At 39.5% G+C, this 18,225-nt stretch overlaps 1 protein-coding gene across 1 annotated transcript in view; it reads left to right on the forward strand.

The window, feature by feature from the left end:
• The window catches only part of HMGA2 (high mobility group AT-hook 2), a 156,414-nt gene extending 141,798 nt beyond the window's left edge, over nucleotides 1-14,616 (forward strand). The window contains exons 4-5 of the mRNA XM_049883787.1: nucleotides 305-337; nucleotides 14,462-14,616. Coding sequence (XP_049739744.1) covers nucleotides 305-337; nucleotides 14,462-14,509 — 81 coding nt within the window. The 3' untranslated portion in view covers nucleotides 14,510-14,616. The remainder of the gene's footprint in view (nucleotides 1-304; nucleotides 338-14,461) is intronic.
• Nucleotides 14,617-18,225: the final 3,609 nt, after the last annotated feature.

Raw genomic sequence — 18,225 nt, forward strand, 5'->3', positions numbered from 1 at the left:
CTCAAGTTTTATGAAACACTGGCTAAAAACAAAGTGAATCAAATAGCAAATTTAATTTCCTATGGCTGGTATGTATGCCAGACTTTAATTGGGAATTGTTTTAATCTACATATCCTGCATTGTATTTCCTTAACATATAGAGGTCATGAACAAGCACGCTTTAACCTTGGGTAAACCATTTGAACGTTGAAATTTTCTTCTTTACTTTGAAGACAATTGTGTACATTTATGACATATATATTTAATTTTTTCATTATGTATATTTCCTTTTCGAATGTAACATTTCTTCTTTTTTCTTCTTTAGCCACAGCAAGTGGTTCAAAAGAAGCCTGCTCAGGTAAGAGATGGTCATTATGATTTTTTTTTCTCCCAATTAATGTAAGAAGTAAAGTAAAAATATACAGGAAAAAAAATATGTGCTCAAATTAAAGTTTTATGTAGTATGTTTCTAGTTTTGAAAATGTCAGCATTGCAGTATTCTTGAAAATTTGTTGTATTCTTTAGAAAAAAAAAAACTATAGACAAAGTCAGGAATATATAGTTCTGGTATTGTGTCTTTAAAAACCCTAAAAGAAAAAGGTCTTAAGTATGCAAAGTAAATATAAGTACTTTAAAAAAAATAAAACTATTTTATTGTAGTGCCTCATATGTAAAAGAGAAATACTTAATCTCATGGCATGTTTTACTAATTCTTAAACATCAAATTTTGTCCTCTTCACCTGACTATCCATATTCCATTGACTTGATACAGCATTTATTAGCTGCAAAATAGCCCATGATTCATATCTGGAAACAGTTCTATTCATTGAATCATTGCATAACATTTGATGAACCCCAAGGAATCCAAAAGAAGCTGGGAAAGTAGGAAATTCAGTTATACCAATTTTGCAGATTGGCAACACTCAAGTTTGCTTAAACAATTAAATCACAGTTTTTGAAAGCTTGGGCAACATCAAAATTAAGAACCAGCTTTACTTCCTTTGTTCCATATACCTGGAGTTCCTTGTCCTAACTACAATCTGTACATATTACTACTACTGCTCATTCCCATCGAGTCGATTCTGACTCATAGTGGTCCAGTAGGACAGAGTAGAACTGCCTCATAGAGTTTCCAAGGCTATAATCTTTATAGGAGCAGATCGCCTATAAAGTCTTTCTCCTGTGGAGTGACTGGTGGTTAGAACCGCCGACCTTTTGGTTAGCAGCTGAGTGTTTAATCACTGTTCCACTGTGGCTCTACAATATGTACATTACAACACAGAAATCCTATTTATTGTTAAAGCATGTCTCAAAGACAACTGAAGAAAAATTAAATCACGGTTGTTAAGTATGTGAGCTGTTAATATGGTTTAAGAATGACCTGCTGTTCTCCTTTTCTGAGCTTAAATGGACACTCAGAAAATCTAGGAATCATGCAGAACCTGCTAACGTGAGTTCTTAATAAGTAACATGAGTTAATCAAATTCTTTATAGAGCTCTTTCACGTTAAAACTTTTTAATAATTTAAAATATCCTTGGAATCATTTTCTCTGGAAGTCTTTTAAAATGTTTCCCACACCCTGTTAAGACAATATTGCTTTGCCAAGGGAAGACCCTCCTAGCAGATTTTATGTCTAGTTAAAAATGTTGCTTGGAAGAGAACTGAAGTTTTTATATATACATGTTAGGACCCGGGAGAAATGTATTAAAATAATTACATTTGCACTTTAAGTGGAATAAATTCTGAACTACCATTACAAAAAAAAAAAAACATTCTCATTGCTGACCCATTCCCAAAAGCCAGGAGTGGGAGGGAGGGGCACTAAAAGTAAATACTCAGAGTTTGTAAGCAATATTAAACAAAACAAAAACTTGGGACTTTATGGAGACCCCAGATAGATTTATTCTCTCATCCTTCATCTATCAAGAGAAAGTGAATTTGTAATTGTGTACATTTGTGTCTAATGAAATTGCAGTATCACTGTAGCATCATAGCTTGTGAACTGTACATTAACAACCTGATGTAGTCTGTTAAGAACATTGATTTTGTCCCTGATCTTGGTGTTGGAGAAAAGACGAGTAGAACAAAAACATAGTCACTGCCTTTGAGAAGTGTGTGATCTCGTTCAGAAGCTTTTAATCTTGGCTGTATATTAAAATCACCTGGAGAAATACATACAAACACACACACAGACACACACACACACACATACATGCCTGGACCTCACCTAGTAGTGTGCTACAGCCAGCCCTTGCGAGCCAATTTTGAGTATGTCTTCCCAATTCAACGCTCCATGATGACAAGTAGCATGAAATAACTTATGTTTATACCATGGAAATCAGCAAACACTACAAATCAGCGCCTTTTTTCCCTAGAGAGCAAGTTGTTAAACATTTACCTATACACCACTGACCTCAACTTCCAGAGATTCTGATTATTTGGTCTGGAGTAGAGGCCCAAGCATCTTTTTTTTTTTTTTTTTTTTTTAATATAAGCTCTCTAAGTGATTCCAGTGTGCAGCCAGAGGTGAAGGTACTCAATTTACACACATGAGACTTTTGAACATTTGCCAAGCAAATGATCACTAAATATCAGTGTATATGTGGCACATAAGGGATATATGAATGAGTGCAAAGCCATGGATTATTGAGGAGCTCTTTCCTGAGTTTTGATTTTGTTGTTGTTGTTGTTTAGTTGCCAAAGGGAAAATGGAGACATAAAGGAAAGAAAGGAAGGCATTATAGATGAAATGAGTGGCATAAACAAAAGGAGAGAGGGAGGAACAAATAAATCATAGGCGGAGGTTATGCATGTGGCAGGAACAGATTGAAAATTGGGCAGAAATGATAACAAGTACAATCTTAGGCACACATTTTTTTCCCAAGAGAATTGGGACTACCATAGAAGGAGCAAGTGAGATGGGACGATCTTCACTGATGGGTCTGGCTGTCTTAGAGTACCTGTCCGAGATTTACCCTTTAAAGGAGAGGAGTTCAGACTCCAAATTAGCAACAAGAGTGTGAGCTCATTGGGCTTCCTAATCTGTATTGTCTAAGGACATAGTGATGAATTATATCAACATGGGCTACGTGGAAGCTCATTGAGGATAATGTCAATTTTATACTACATTCGGAAGAATCTCATTCTTATCCATCTGTTTCTTTAAAAATACCCTCCCAGATGGCTTTTCCAGGTGGCAGTCTGGGTTAACTCAGGCTCATATCCTTTCTTCATCAACAGTACTTTGAGGGGTTACATTCGGACCCTGTTTTGAAGCTAAGATTTTAGCACAATTAAGTATTTTGTATCTAAAGCAAAGGGCTCAGCAGTGGGTTAAGAGACCCAAGTTTTGCATTCTGGCCCCACTGATGGGCTAACTAATCTCCCTGTGGCCCTGTTTATCCATCTATGATATGGGATAACAATGCCTCTCCCTTTACTCCCAAAAACATTATGAGAGATTCATAATTACATAAATTCCAGGGAGTATTATTGTGTTCTGGTTTATTTTTGGCTGTTAAGTTTTCCATTTCCAGATATTTATATTTTGGAGAAAATTCTAGAAGTTTAATTAGTTCAAGCCTGCTACGTTTTTTACCTCAAATGTTTTCATTGTACGTTTTCAAAGTACTTTAACGAAGGAGGAAATGTTATAGTAATTGCTACATTCTATTATTGGGACTAAGGCAGTCAGAATCACCTTCCTTGTATGTATGTCACATGGATATAGAATTATAAAGACTCTGTTGTCAAGTATCCTGATGCCATCACCTTCTAAACCCTCGTCAGAGCTTCAAATATGTCCCTTCTTGAAATGGGATGCAAAGCAGCAACGTTCATTCTGAGAAGACAAATTCAGAAACATGATAAATCGCAAAATCTAGATATGTGCTTGTGTTTGTACATGTAAGTACATGTGTTTAGAGAGGAATAAAAACTTACGGGAACCCCCACACTGAGGAGTTGTGTTTGGAAAATTCACCAGGTACCTTTAGCTGCAAGCCTCAAGTGAGTCCCATAATTCCAATGGGAAGGTTAATAGTCTCTTAAGAATCTAAGGGGGAAAATCTGCAGTATCCACATTAACTTTTTAAAAAATTTGAACACAAAGTTTCCTGGGGAACTCTGCTCTATTTTCATTTAAAGTGATAAGACAAGCAATAAATAGAAATTAGCTAATTTCCTAGTTTTTCAGCAATTTGAAGCAGTTTAATTCTCAGCCATGTGGATTACATTCCTAATGTTAGTAGGAAATCATGGTAGGTTGTTTTTTTTTTTAATAAAAGAAGCATCAGTTATTATTGATAGAGGAAGCTTTGTTTCTCGAGTTTTTATTTGGACAAGAATAAATCCCTCCATCTGAAAAGGTCTTGCTGGTTTATCAGGTATCTCATTGTTTCTTGGTACCCCTCCCTACCCGCCCCCCCACCCCCTTTTAAGGCTTTAAGCTGAGATTAGAAGCACCTCATTCTGTATAATTCAAACGTTTTTTCTCGCCTCGGCCCTACCCAAAGGGAAAACAGGTTTTTAAAACCTTAACAGTTCTCCTTCCTTTCAACCTACTCTTCTGATTGTTGTGCAACCCCGGCAAGCTAGACCTCTAGCAATTAAGGCAGGTATAAACCTGCTCCTCTTCAGTTTCCTAGTGAGAGAATTGGAAAGTTTTCAGCTTCGAAGAGACTAGAAACAATGCTTTCTGTTTTGAAATAGAGTTCTTAACCTGCAAGTAAGATCTTCTGTGGGTGGCGTGCACCATGGCAGAGGAATCTCAGTAAGCCTTGGTTATCAGGGGATTTTTTTTTTTTTTTTTCCTTCCCTTTAAAAAAAAAAAGTTGAATGTTTTTACAGAGACTTCAAGGGCAGTTGTGAGGATGTTTATATTTCAGACAACCTAAACATTGTTTGGAGCAAAATGAGAGATTTCATTTTAGGACAAGCAAGTTGATGAATTGCAGTCAGCATCTAGTTCTCAAAGAAGGCATTTTTACTGGGGGCTGTTAGTCTAGACGTACAAAGGAGAAAGAGGGGAGAGCATTCGCACTCTAACACTCGTCTTTTACATGGTACCTTGGCCAACGCAATAAATAGTTCACAATAAATCAGACTTGCAAATGGTCATTCGTCTACTCACTCGGGGAGCAAAGTGATTTATATCGCCCAAGTCATAAAGAATACCGATTTATTTATTTTCCTACTTAGGCTCTTTCAAGCTGGTAAAACATTTTGTGGGCCAGTAAATGTTTGGTACCAACTGGCAAAACATCAAGAGGCATATCAAATCTGACCCTGAATGACGCTGTTTTGTTGTATAGGAAATACTTTTTGACTTAACCCCTGACCTCTGACATTGCAAAGGTTAAAGAATAAGGAGAAAGCCAAGTAGAAACCAATGTTTAACCCTGCAATGAAGTAACTCAAGGATATCACAGCACAGGAATATAATAGAGGAGGAACCATAAAAGAGTTTGGGGGAAGGGTAAAATTGCAGGACAGAAGAAGCATATCAAAAGGGTTATTAGCTGTAAACAGGTGAAGTAATTAGCTTAGCTAACAGTTATAATAAGAGAATATGGACAAGATGAAGTCAGCTGTTTCTTGGCAAGGAATGTCTCCTAGAGACGATCTAACTTCTAACAAGTAAGAGAACATCACTCAATTTAGGGCAATTTATAAAATCGAAAAAGGCAAAATTTAGTGTATCTGCATGTGACAGATTTGCTCTAGGAGTTTTTTAAAAAGTATGATTGTTTTTAACTGTGGGGAATTCTGTGGATTAGGCTAAATATGAAATGGCAGTGTCTACCTGTTTTTTCTCTTCATATTGCATAAAGTTTTTTCTATCCATTTTGATGCGAACCAGCTAAAAACCAATTATTTATTCAATATATAAACGTTCTTCCTACTATCCAAACTTGCTGACTTAAATTAATATGGAACAAATAGAAATGGGCTTTAAAACCTGGTCTTGCTAAGAAAATCCTTACTGTTTGACCGGAAATATGTTGCTTTGTCTAAGATACTTCCTTTCCATTTAGGCAATCTTTGATGGCCACTCAAATGTCTGTTGAGTCATTTTTTATTGACTGCTATTATTATTGATGTTTTCATAAGGTTTATTCAAAAGTCATATTTCAGGATAATGAAAAACGTTTAGTACAATTGTGATTAAGATCCAGAAATGGTCTGTCTGTTCCTTGACCACAGATGCAACCGTTTTGTACCATTTTCTACTTGTGGAAAACAATAGGAAAAGGTTTCTCCTTATGCCATACATAAGCACATCTGGAATATAATCATTAAGCAGCCTTTAACCTAATCCTAATTGTCTTTAAAAACTGCTTTGCATGAAAATAAGAACAGTTTTGGAAATATCAAAATAAATTTCCTTCTTCCGGGTGCTTTCTTCACGCAAATATACGTCTGCTACATGTTTAGCTGTTTTTAAACGTGGGGCTCCTTCAGTCACCATTTACTGTTGCACAATTGGAGCTTGCATGGAAAATTAATCAAACCCGTGACCCTCAGACATCATGACTTAGGGGATCCTGGAACTTGCATTGTTAGTTCTTCATAGAATGATTTCTCTGTCTTGAAAGTGTAACTCCCATCTCAAGGTTTTTTTTTTTTTAATTAGCCCTTAAAGAGAAATATGTAGTTTTCCGGGGACCAGTGTTAACCTTCGTTGCGATATTTTCAGTGACAGAACTCTGATCGAGGGCTCAAATGAGACAAACAGGAGTACATTTTAGGAATCTAAATGTCACGTTAATGTCTTTTGGAGACTCTGTTTAGTAATAAGTCCCTGCATGGCGCAAACAGTTAAGCACTCAACTCCTAACCAAAATTTTGGTGATTTGAACCCACCCCGAGGTGCCTCGGAAGAAAGGCCTCACAGTCTGCTTCCCAAAGGTCACAGCCTTAAAAACCCTATAGAGCAGTTCTACTCTGACACGCATGGGGCCACCATGAGTCAGAATCAACTCTACGGCAACTGGTTTTAGTTTAATAGTAGATTTTTTTTCTTTCTCAAGAATCCTAAAGAGAGAAACACAAAATGAGTAACTGTAATTAATAATCACAGTTCTGCACTATAGTCATGCAGGATTTTTACTCTTTTTCAAAGTTTTCCCATCTGGTTGTCACATTTTTTTCTCACACAATCCTGCAGTGCCTATAAACCAAAAATGGAAATAAGGCCCAGGTGGTTAAGAGCTACTATGGCTGCTAACCAAAAAGTCGGCAGTTCAAATCCACTCGGCGCTCCTTGGAAACCCTATGGGGCAGCTCTCCTCTGTCCTATAGGGCAGTTCCACTCTGTCCTATAGAATCGCTTTGAGTCGGAATTGACTTGTCGGCCACAGGTGTGGTTTGGTTTGGTTATATAACCAGTGAGGACCAGGGTTGGGACCGGAGGTCAGTGACAGCTACAATCAACTTTCTTTACATTACCCGTGCCCCAAAAGACCTCAAAACTGCCTTCAAAATTAAGTTCATGGTAACACACGCAAAGAAACCCTGGTGGCGTAGTGGTGAAGAGCTACGACCGCTAACCAGAAGGTCGGCAGTTCGAATCCACTAGGCACTCCTTGCAAACTCAATGGGGCAGTTCTGCTCTGTTCTGTAGGGTTGCTATGAGTTGGAATCAACTCAAAGGCGGTGGGTTAACACATGCAAAGTAATTCCGATGCTTTTATATGCATAAAGGCCCGATCCCATTGGGCATGGGATCATCATGAGTTGGGGCCTACTCGATGGCAACTAACAACAACCATCACCACCACAAAGCTAAAGTAAAGAAAACATGGGCACAAATGCTATAAATATCCTAACTTCTTAGACTCCTTTTGAAAAACATGTTTCAATTCCGGCATTTCCACCAGAAATCCTTGTATTTGTCAGATTATGTGGTTTATATATATTTCATTTACCATGTTAAAAAAAATCTGCTATAAAATTTTCCTATTTGGAGGAAATAATCACTTTCCATTAAGTTAAACAGCACCAATCCATTTTAAATTAAATATCTCACAGAGAAATATAAAAACTGTTTTCTGCTCTTGTGGGTTGCTAAGATGGAACTTGAAAAATTGGTTCCTGGTCCTTGCTGCTAAGGAGAGTTCCATTCAGACAGAACTGGCTCAAGATATTTGTGAATTTGAAACACTCTTAAGTCCTTAAGGAGTTGAACATGTTAAGATGATAGAAAGAGTGTATCATTCATTAAACTGTGACTATCCTTTCTAGATTACCAGGTATTTGTAGGTTTATTGGTAAGATGGCTTGAATTACAAGTATATTTTCAGCTTACAGCATTATGTAATAAAAGAGTTGCAGAATTTTTTGCAGTTGAAAAAAAAAATCTGTACTCAATAAAACTGACACGAACTTCTGTGATTATGTATTCCTTTCAAAAGGAGCCCTGATGGCACAATGGTTAAGCACTCAGCTGTTAACCCTAAGGTCCGAGGTTCAAACCCACCAGCCGACCTGGTGATCTACTCCTGTAAAGACTACAGCTTAGGATACCTTATGGGGCAATTCTGCTCTATCCTGTAGGGTCAATATGAGTCAGAATCGACTCAACGGCACACAGCAACAACTACACACAAAGTAGGGCATCATGGTGACACATCCCCTAACATTTGCAGGGAGAGCGTTTCCACTTCCCAGTTCCATTTCAGAATCACGGCTTCCCTTCCACTGCAGCCCTGCTGTTTTGTCTGCAACTGAAAATTAAACCCAGAACTTCAGCCCTGGGCTTTAAATTCCGAACCTTCCTCCAGCACACACCCTCACCAGTGTTTGTGTGGTACAGTCAGTGGTAAACTCTGAAGACATTTTAAAAGTCCATCAAGCATTAGGGATTAAGATTGGCTATTGGGCTCTTTTCTTCCTCCTTTTTAATCACTTAGCTATAGTTTACACTGGGTGACCAAAAGCCAAAAACCAAACCCAGTGCCGTCGAGTCGATTCCGACTCATACCGATCCTATAGGACAGAGTAGAACTGCCCCATAGAGTTTCCGAGGAGCACCTGGCAGATTTGAACTGCCGACCCTTTGGTTAGCAGCCATAGCACTTAACCACTACGCCACCAGGGTTTCTGCACTGGGTGAAGCAAACTGTTAAGCACTAGACTATTAACCAAGAGGTTGTTGGTCCAAAGCCACCCCCAGGCACCTTGGAAGAAAGGCCTGACGATCTGCTTCCAAAAGGTCACAGACATGAAAACTCTGTGGAGCAGTTCTGCTCTGAAACACATGGGGTTACCATGAATCCGAATCAACTCCATCACAACTGCTATATGGTTTAGCGGTAGTGTACCCCAAGGTATATACCACATGGGTTGTTTTGAACCAAATATAAAGAATGGTGATATGTGCAGACTAAGCTCTGGGTTTTAGTGGGGTTTTTTTCATGCTTAGTCAAAGCAATGGAAGCAATCCATATAATTGAACTGTATTCAATTCCTTTTTTTAATTTTTTATGAATGGAAGAAAAACTAAGGCAAGATGAGTACGATTTTCCAACAATCATGATAAAAATATAGTTTACAAACTCTGTCCACTCCCCTTCCTTCTCACCAGCTTTCCACCAAAGAACTTACATGTCCTGCCTCATATGGCGCAGCCTCAGTTGACTTGGTAAAGTAGTGGTGCGAATGGCTGGGAGCTGTTCGCTGTTTAAGGGCCGTAGTTGCTGGTGCTCATAAAAATGTCTCTGTGCACTCCCACTTTGAAAAGTTCTTTTATGGTGCAGTCCTGAAGCCCCATTCCAATGGGTAAATTTCCATGACCAGAGAACTACTATTTGCTCACTAGCCCTGTTGAGGTGTGTGCAACTCTTGCCTACAGTATTTCATCCTCCTTAGTCCTTGAAAAGAGTCCCTGGGTGGTGCAAACCAAAAGGTTAGAGGTTCGAGTCCACCCAGAGGTGCCTCCGAAGAAAGTCTCGGTAATCAACTTCTAAAAAATTGACCATTGAAAACCCTGTGGAGCACAGTTCTACTCTGCCACATAGGGGGTCACCATGAGTTGCAATCGACTCACCGGCAACTGTGGTTTAGTTCATTATTTGAAACTTATTCTTGGCGCTACACAAGCTCAAAGTTCTTTTGGTCATACATTGCAAATGTGAAATAATTTTTAAAAACATCTCAGGGTGTAAGCTAATGTGTACAATGAGTGCCAGTGTCTTCTAAGTCCCTGAAGAAAACTGAAATTAGGGGTCTACTCTGCTTCAGAAATAAGATTCTTTGGGAATGTCAAAGCCAGTCATTTACTTCCCTCCTCACCTGCTTCTTTTCCCTCTTTCCACTGCACAAGGGCCCTGTGTCAAGTCTGGCCAGACCCTGACACTTGGAGTGGGTTTTCCAACTTATCTTCCTTCTTAGCAGGGAGGTTCTTTCTTCTCTTAATGACACCACACTTTCGTCACAGTAACAACACAAGTAGCAAAAGCCCATATATCACGGGGAAGGTGTGCAGCGGTAAGCAGTGCCACGCGCCAGCCAACGTCTTCTGCTTGGCATTCATACCCTGGTGGCGTAGTGCTAACCAAAAGGTCAGTAGTTGGACTCCACCAGGTGCTCCTTGGAAACTCTATGGGGTAGTTCTACTCTGTCCCATAGGGTCGGAATCGACTCAAGGGTAACAGGTTTGGGTTTTTTTGTTTGTTTTTTGTAGGGTAGCCATGCAGGGCTATGCCAAGAAGAGAGAGCTCTCTGTTAACTAGACATTTGAGAGAACTCTCGTTCTGAGCACTTGAGAGCCACGTTATCTCCAAAAATTAAATGGAGTGAGACTCCCACCTCTGACATCCTAGCACTATTGTTGTTAGCTGCTGTCAAGTTGGCCCCCAACTCGTGGCAACCCCATGCACGATAGTACAGAATGCTGCCCGGTCCTGCACCATCCCCATGATCGGTTGCAGATCAGAACCATTGTGATCCATAGGATTTTCATCGGGTGATTTTTCAGAAACAGTCAGGCCTTTCTTCTTAGCCTATAAGCCCTGCCTGAAACCTGTTCAACATTATAGCAACACACAAGCCTCCATTGACAGATGGGTGGTGGCTCCTCATGGGTCGCATTGGCCGGAAATTGAAGCCGGGTTTCCTGAATGGAAGGTGAGAGTTCTACCACTGAACCACCAATGTCTCACTCTAGCGCTATAAAAAAATCCAATACTTATTGACAGCTACTGGTACAAGACTTTTCCAGTCAGCAGAAAGGATACACTAAGAAAACACTTATTTGTGTTATATTAAGAACTGTTAGGAGCTCCGGTGGCACTATGGTTAAGCACTTGGCTGCTAACAAAAGGTCAGAGGTTCAAACTCACTAGCGGCTCCATGGGAGAAAAGACCTGGCAATCTGCTCTCAGAGAGATTACTTCCTAGGAAACCCAATGGGGCAGTTCTAGTCCATCCTGTAGGATCACTTTGAACTGGAATTGACTCCACAGCATACAACAGCAACACAAAGAACTGTTAATAAAGAAAGTAATACCAGAGCCTGTCGCTTTCAGCTGAGTTGTGTCTGAGGGATTTGCGTAAACCACTTAAATATCAGGAGCTTCACCAACTCAAACCAAGCAAAGTTTCTGGGAACGTTTTGAAAGGCTGATCATATTCCATCTAGTACAAGGTCTCTGTAAGTTCATGGCCTTAGGATTCTGTTTCTTTCAGGATTTGGAAGTACTTTGGTTTCCAGATTGAATAGAAAATTGAAGTAATTAGAAATAGCATAATCACTGCTAGATCCAGGAGAATTTCCAGCTTGACCGAGTTCTATTAATGTTTTAACTGTGAGGAGGAATAAAATATACCTGCTGGCTTTTATTCTGTGGTCTGCATCCGGGTAGTAAGCCAGGTCCACACTTCATCCCATAATGATAAGTGAGTCGTTTGTGGATGGATGAAAATTGTCTCTAACAGCTTAGTGACATTCTGGAACTTAGATTTTAAGTGAAAAGACAAGGTCATACGGTCGCTGAACCTTGACTTGTCTCTCTTTCGTCTGTCCTTGGCTTTGATCATGCTACATCCTCCTTTGTGGCTGAGACTCCAGAGAGAGTCTCAGGGTCATGGCCCGTTGCCTAGTCAAGAGGTATAAACCTGCTGCTTAAATATGTAAAGCCTGCAGTTTGGGGGTTGAGAATAGAGGGGAGGTAGCTTCATACGTTCCACATTTCCCACATAACCCAAAGCAGACTAAACAAAACCAGTGTGAAATCTCAGGACTTGATTCTGCTCTGGTTATATTTTTGAAGCTGTAATCCATTCATTTGTATGTGTGTTTATTCCCAGGATTTACAACTCTCTTCGTCTTTTGGGGGAAGAGAACGTTTGAACCCCTTTGCAGAGGGTTTGCAGAAAGCAGCGGGCTGTGATTAAAGCCCAGGATACAGTGTATGTGTCTGTGTGTGTGTGTCTGTGTATGTCTGTGTGTGTGTGTGTGTTCTCGTGTGAGTTTGTGAGTGCCCATTCATGGGGGCTTTTTTTCCTCCCTTTTGCTGTTCTTGTTCACAAGCGTCACACATGGTAGCATTTAGGAGCTCTTCACAGCTGAAGTGTTTCAAACACTAATGAATGGAAGTTTGGTCATATAATGCAGACAAGCTTTAAGGCATGCTTTACTGAATGGTGTACTGTAGTGACCTGGGAAAGGAAGAGAGGTATAAATCGTGTCAGTTAGCCACCCAGACAAAATGAAGCCATGTGGAAAATCAAATCTATTAAGGTATGAGGACTGTTATAAGCTGTTTTCAGCTGGCCATTCTTAAAGGGGCTTCGTTTGCTGCACAAGTAAATGTTTACCTATTCTCCTAGATCTTTTTCTGCAGTCCCAGGAGACAATGTACAGCGTTTGATAAAAATCATCCTCTCACTAACGACGCTTTTATCGGAAATGTTTATTGTCTCCGCTTTACCACCCATGTCCTGAAAGGTACTGCACATTTGTTAAATAAGCAAAAGGAAAGAGGGCTGCACAGCTCAAGCAGGCTTGCAGAAACCCCAACAAATTCCAGAGCCATAAGGAGTCAGAAAAAAAGGAAAAGGGAAGGAGTAGTTAGATTTATATGAAGAGGAGGCCCTGCAAAAACATATATATTAGATTTTCTCTGCCTGGCCAGCCCACCATTCAATGTTTGGTCAATGTGGATTTAGTGTTGAGATCGAGCAGTTACGCCAAACTTGGTCATCATCTTAAAATGTGCTTTAATAAATACAAGAACCAGGAAATAGATTTGCAAAGGAAGCTAATAGCCCACTCCTGCAGCTCTTTCGCAGACTCTGACTTGCTACCACGTTGTCTTGGCTCTGTGGCACAGGGGTTATACACAGGCCCTACTCTGTGTCTTTGGCCATGTTGCTGTTGTTAGGTGCTATCGACTCATAGCGACCTCATGTGTGTGATACAGTAGAACGGCCACATAGAGCTTTCTAGGCCATAATCTTTACAGAGCAGATCTCCAGGTCTTTGTCCGCAGAGCCACTGGCTGGGTGGGTTTGAACCATCAGCCTTTCAGTTACCAGCCAAACACTTTTGCACCACCAGGGCTCCTTTTTTGGGCCTGTCACTTGTCTGTTTCTCGGTTTTCTCAGCTGTAAAATGGAAATAATAACAGACAGTTCCTAAAACCACTTAGAACTGGGCTCCATAGGGTTTTCATGGCTGTGACCTTTCAGAAGCAGATTGCCAACCTTGGGGGGCAGGGGCTGGAAGCACCAGCTTTTTGGCTAATAGCTGAGCGCTTAACCATTTGCATCACCCAGGGACTTCTTTAAAGCCATCTTGTAAGCACTATAAGGCATCCCTAGGCGGTGCAAGCAGTTTATGCACTTGGCTGCTAACCGAAATGTTGGCAATTCAAGTCCACCCAGAGATGCCTCCAAGAAAGCCCTGGCGATTGGCTTCTGAAATATTAGCCATCGAAAACCTGATGGAGTGCAGTTCAGCTCTGACAAACATGGGGTTGCCTTGAGTCAGAGCTCTATGGCAACTGGGTTTTTTAAAACACTATAAAAGTATTAACTATTATTACCAATATCTGGAGGAGGGGTTTATTTATGCCTTAAGAAAGGATCCTTTAACTGTATTTTTTTCTTACTTATATGCTGGTTCCTGGAGCTGATGACTGGCATGCTGTCAGGGAAAAATCTCTTCATTTCTTTTTTACTCTAGTTGGTGAGTAAGCTTACATTGGGCTGACATTCTCTGCATGGGAAAACAATTGAATTTGCTGATCAGCCGCCATGATGTTAAGCCTTAAGTCAACAGTGGCTAATGACTGCTCTGGGAAAAAACAACACCTTGATTCCTCAATTACAGTTTAAGAAGCCCTGGGAGTGAGGTGCTTGCCAACCCTCCTCATCCCCTTTTGAAGCGAGCATAATGTGCTGTGGAAACAGGTCACCTCTGAGCTATTTGCTAGAACAGCCCACACAATAATGGTTGTTGTACTCTGTGTTTTCCAGGAGGAGACTGAGGAGACTTCCTCGCAAGAGTCTGCGGAAGAGGATTAGGGGACGCCAACCTTCGATTTCTACCTCAGCAGCAGTTGGATCTTTTGAAGGGAGAAGACACTGCAGTGACCACTTATTCTCTATCGCCATGGTCTTTCCACTTTCATCTGGGGTGGGGTAGGGTGGGCGGGGGAGGGGCGGGGGAGGGGGGGAGAAATCACATAACCTTAAAAAGGACTATATTAATCACCTTCTTTGTAATCCTTTCACAGTCCCAGGTTTAGTGAAAAACTGCTGTAACACAGGGGACACAGTTTAACAATGCAACTTTTAATTACTGTTTTCTTTTTCTTAACCTACTAATAGTTTGTTGATCTGATAAGCAAGAGTGGGTGGGTGAGAGAAACGTCGAATCGGGTTTACTCAATCACTGCACTGCATAAACAAGGCACGAGTCACTCTCGTGACATTGGGCATTCATGTAGGAAAGGTGCGATGTGTAACACCGTGGACACCTCAAACACCACCCCGACCCACTCGCCGCCGTAGTGAATCCCGTTAGAACACCAAAGATAAGGAATAGATACTACTCTCTTTTTCGTATAATCTTGTAGACATTTACTTGATGATTTTTAACTTTTCTTTCTAAACGAGACGAAATGCTGATGTATCCTTTCATTCAGCTAACAAAACCAGAAAAGGTGATGTTCATTTTTCAAAAAGGGAAGTAAGCAAACAAATATTGCCGACTCCTATATTTATGGCTGCCACACATATCAGCAGGAGTAATAAATTTACTCATAGCTCTCATTTTCAGGAAAACACCCATCTGGGTAGAATCTGCTTCCTATGGAGCCAGATGCTATTTAGCAATAAATAACACTTGTCAGCCTCAAAGCCTTTCAGGAATCCAGACAAGTAAACTTATCCTCTGTGTAATTTAATGAAAAGGTACAACAGAATAATACATGATGACCTCACCTGAATTATGAGGTGGGAGGAGTGAAATCTAAATTTCTTTTCTATAGTTCTCCTACAGTTGAAAGAAAGAAAGAAAAAGGCAGTCTCTCTTTTCATCATGTATCAGTTTCCGTGAAAGACCTGAATACCACTTACCTCAAATCAAGCTTATGTGTTACCTCCAGTAACACGTTTGACATAGGATGGTTGACCGAGGTGCCTTACTTCCGCTTCAGTTCACCATCTCTTCATTCAAACTGCACTTTTAGCCAGAGATGCAATATACCCCACTACTCAATACTACCTCTGAATGTTACAATTTACAGTCTAGTACTTATTACATGCTGCTATATCCAAGCAATGCAAGAAAAAAAAAACTTACTGGGTAGGTGATTCTTATCATCTACGTTTCTTTTTGTACACTTAATTACAGTTAAAGAATCAATCTCCTTACTGTGTTTCAGCATGGCTATGTATTTTTCTTTGTTTTTGTTTTTGTTTTAATTAAATTTTTACCCATACTTGTTTCAGCTTCTCTGCTAGATTTCTACATTAACTTGAATATTTTTTTAACCAAGTCGCTCCTAGGTTCTTAAGGATAATTTTCCTCCATCACACTACACATCACACTAAAATTGACTGTAATGTTTAAATATGACCCTCCAAGTTTGTACCTCAAATGAATTTTTTAAGGAAGTGGACTAATTGACTTGCAAAGACCTACCTCCAGACTTCAAAAGGAATGAACTTGTTACTTGCAGCATTCATTTATTTTTCATTGTTTGAAATAGTTCAAATGCAGCTATCCCTAATCAAAACTATTTTTGTAAAAGAAATTTGATAGAAAGGAACACATTTTTAAATACTTTTGCAAAATAAAATAAAATAAAGGCAGCCTTCAAAGAAACTTGAAGCTTTGTAGGTAATAATGCAACAAGCTCAGCTTTGGCATGAAGCAATCAAGAATATGTGTTTTTAAGATTAGTAGAATATAAGGAAATGCTTGACAAATATTTTCATGTATTTTACACAAATGTGATTTTTTTGTAATATGTCTTGACCAGATTTATTTTAAACGCTTCTTATGCAGAGTTTTTATTCTTTTCTCTCCTTGTGAGTGTGCCGACTTTTTAACATGGTATTATCAACTGGGCCAGGAGGTAGTTTCTTGTGGTGGCTTGTGTCAGTGTGGCTTTTAATAGTGAAGCCAAATGAAACTCAAAATCATCTCTCTTCCAGCCGCTTCAGGGAGGCAGTTTCAGAAGCTACATGCCTCCCTGAGACTGGCAGATTGCTCACTGTTATGAATCACCAAAGGAGCTATGGAGAGAATTAAACCTCAACGTTACTGGTCACTGTGCATTAAATAAGCAAATAAACAGTGGTTTGTAAAAATAAAAATTCCCTTCCATATCTTTGGTTGGGCCTTTTTAGAAACCTCATTGGCCAGCTCCTAGAACTGAAGCCGTTGCTCATGTTGGCCAAACTCGGACTGCCGAGCAATTTCCATCTCTGATGAAGTTACTCTTTTATTTCCTATACATTGTACAATCAAAACACACAACTACCTCTTAAGTCCCAGTATACCTCATTTTTCATACTGAAAAGCAAAAAAAAATGCTTGTGGCCAATGGAACAGCAAGAACATCATAAAATTTATATATATATAGTTTATTTTTGTGGGAGATAAATTTTATAGGACTGTTCTATGTTGTTGTTGGTTGCAGCAAAGTTAAGACTGGACATTTAACTTTTCTACCATTTCTGCAAGTTAGGTATGTTTGCAGGAGAAAAGTACCAAGATGTTTAACTGCAGTTGACTTTCTCCCTGTTCCTTTGAGTGTCTTCTAACTTTATTCTTTGTTCTTCATGTAGAGTTGCTGTCTATGATTGTACTTTGAATCGCTTGCTTGTTGAAATATTTCTTTAGTGGATTATCACTGTCTGTTCTGCACAATAAACATAACAGCCTCTGTGATCCCCGTGTGTTTTAATTCCTACTCTTCGTCACAACTCCATTGAGTCATAAGGAAGGGGAGTTCACAAGTGGTTTTGTTGCACCCACACCATTGGGCACACAAAAATACTGACATGAAGTGTGTCTTTAAGCATGATACCTCTTACAGCAACTGCCCTTAACTCACCTTTGGTAGTCTGATTTTTAATTCTATGAAGGCAATCTTAGAAGAAATGTAAAATGTAGTGAAAACTACAAAATCTGTACTTTAGGCTGCATCTACAAAGTTTGTAAAACACATAATCTACATACCAGTCATCTTTGAAGTAGCATTTGGAGAGAGATCCAAACATTTGGTGAAAAGAGCAAGAAACAAAAGCCACAAACATTTTATGAAACAGCAGTTTTTTTTTTTTTTACTGTGGTAAGAATATCTGTAACAAAACATTTTGCCAACTCAACAATTTTTATCTGTATAATTCTGTGACACTGGTTACATTCATCATGTTATGTAATCGTCATCACTATCCTTTTCCACATTATTTAGCTAGGAAACATTTATCCTATATATAACCATTAACACAGTCAGAATTATTCTACCACGTTTCAGGTGATCTTTACACCTCGTTTACTGGTTATGAATAAATCCAGGATTTTTAACAAGCTAAATCCTTTGGTTTGTCCTGCCACCATTGACACTCAGACTCTTTCTTCACTTATTATTTCATTCATGTATTCTGACAACTAATCATTTGTGAGTGCCTGCTGTGTGCGAGGCCCCAGACCCAGACCATGATGTCTGCCCTTCAGAAGACCCTCTCACTGGATGAAATAATGAAGGTGTAGACATAACAATACA

The sequence above is a fragment of the Elephas maximus genome, chromosome 4, assembly GCF_024166365.1.
Source record: "Elephas maximus indicus isolate mEleMax1 chromosome 4, mEleMax1 primary haplotype, whole genome shotgun sequence".
In the NCBI taxonomy this organism is placed as follows: domain Eukaryota; kingdom Metazoa; phylum Chordata; class Mammalia; order Proboscidea; family Elephantidae; genus Elephas; species Elephas maximus.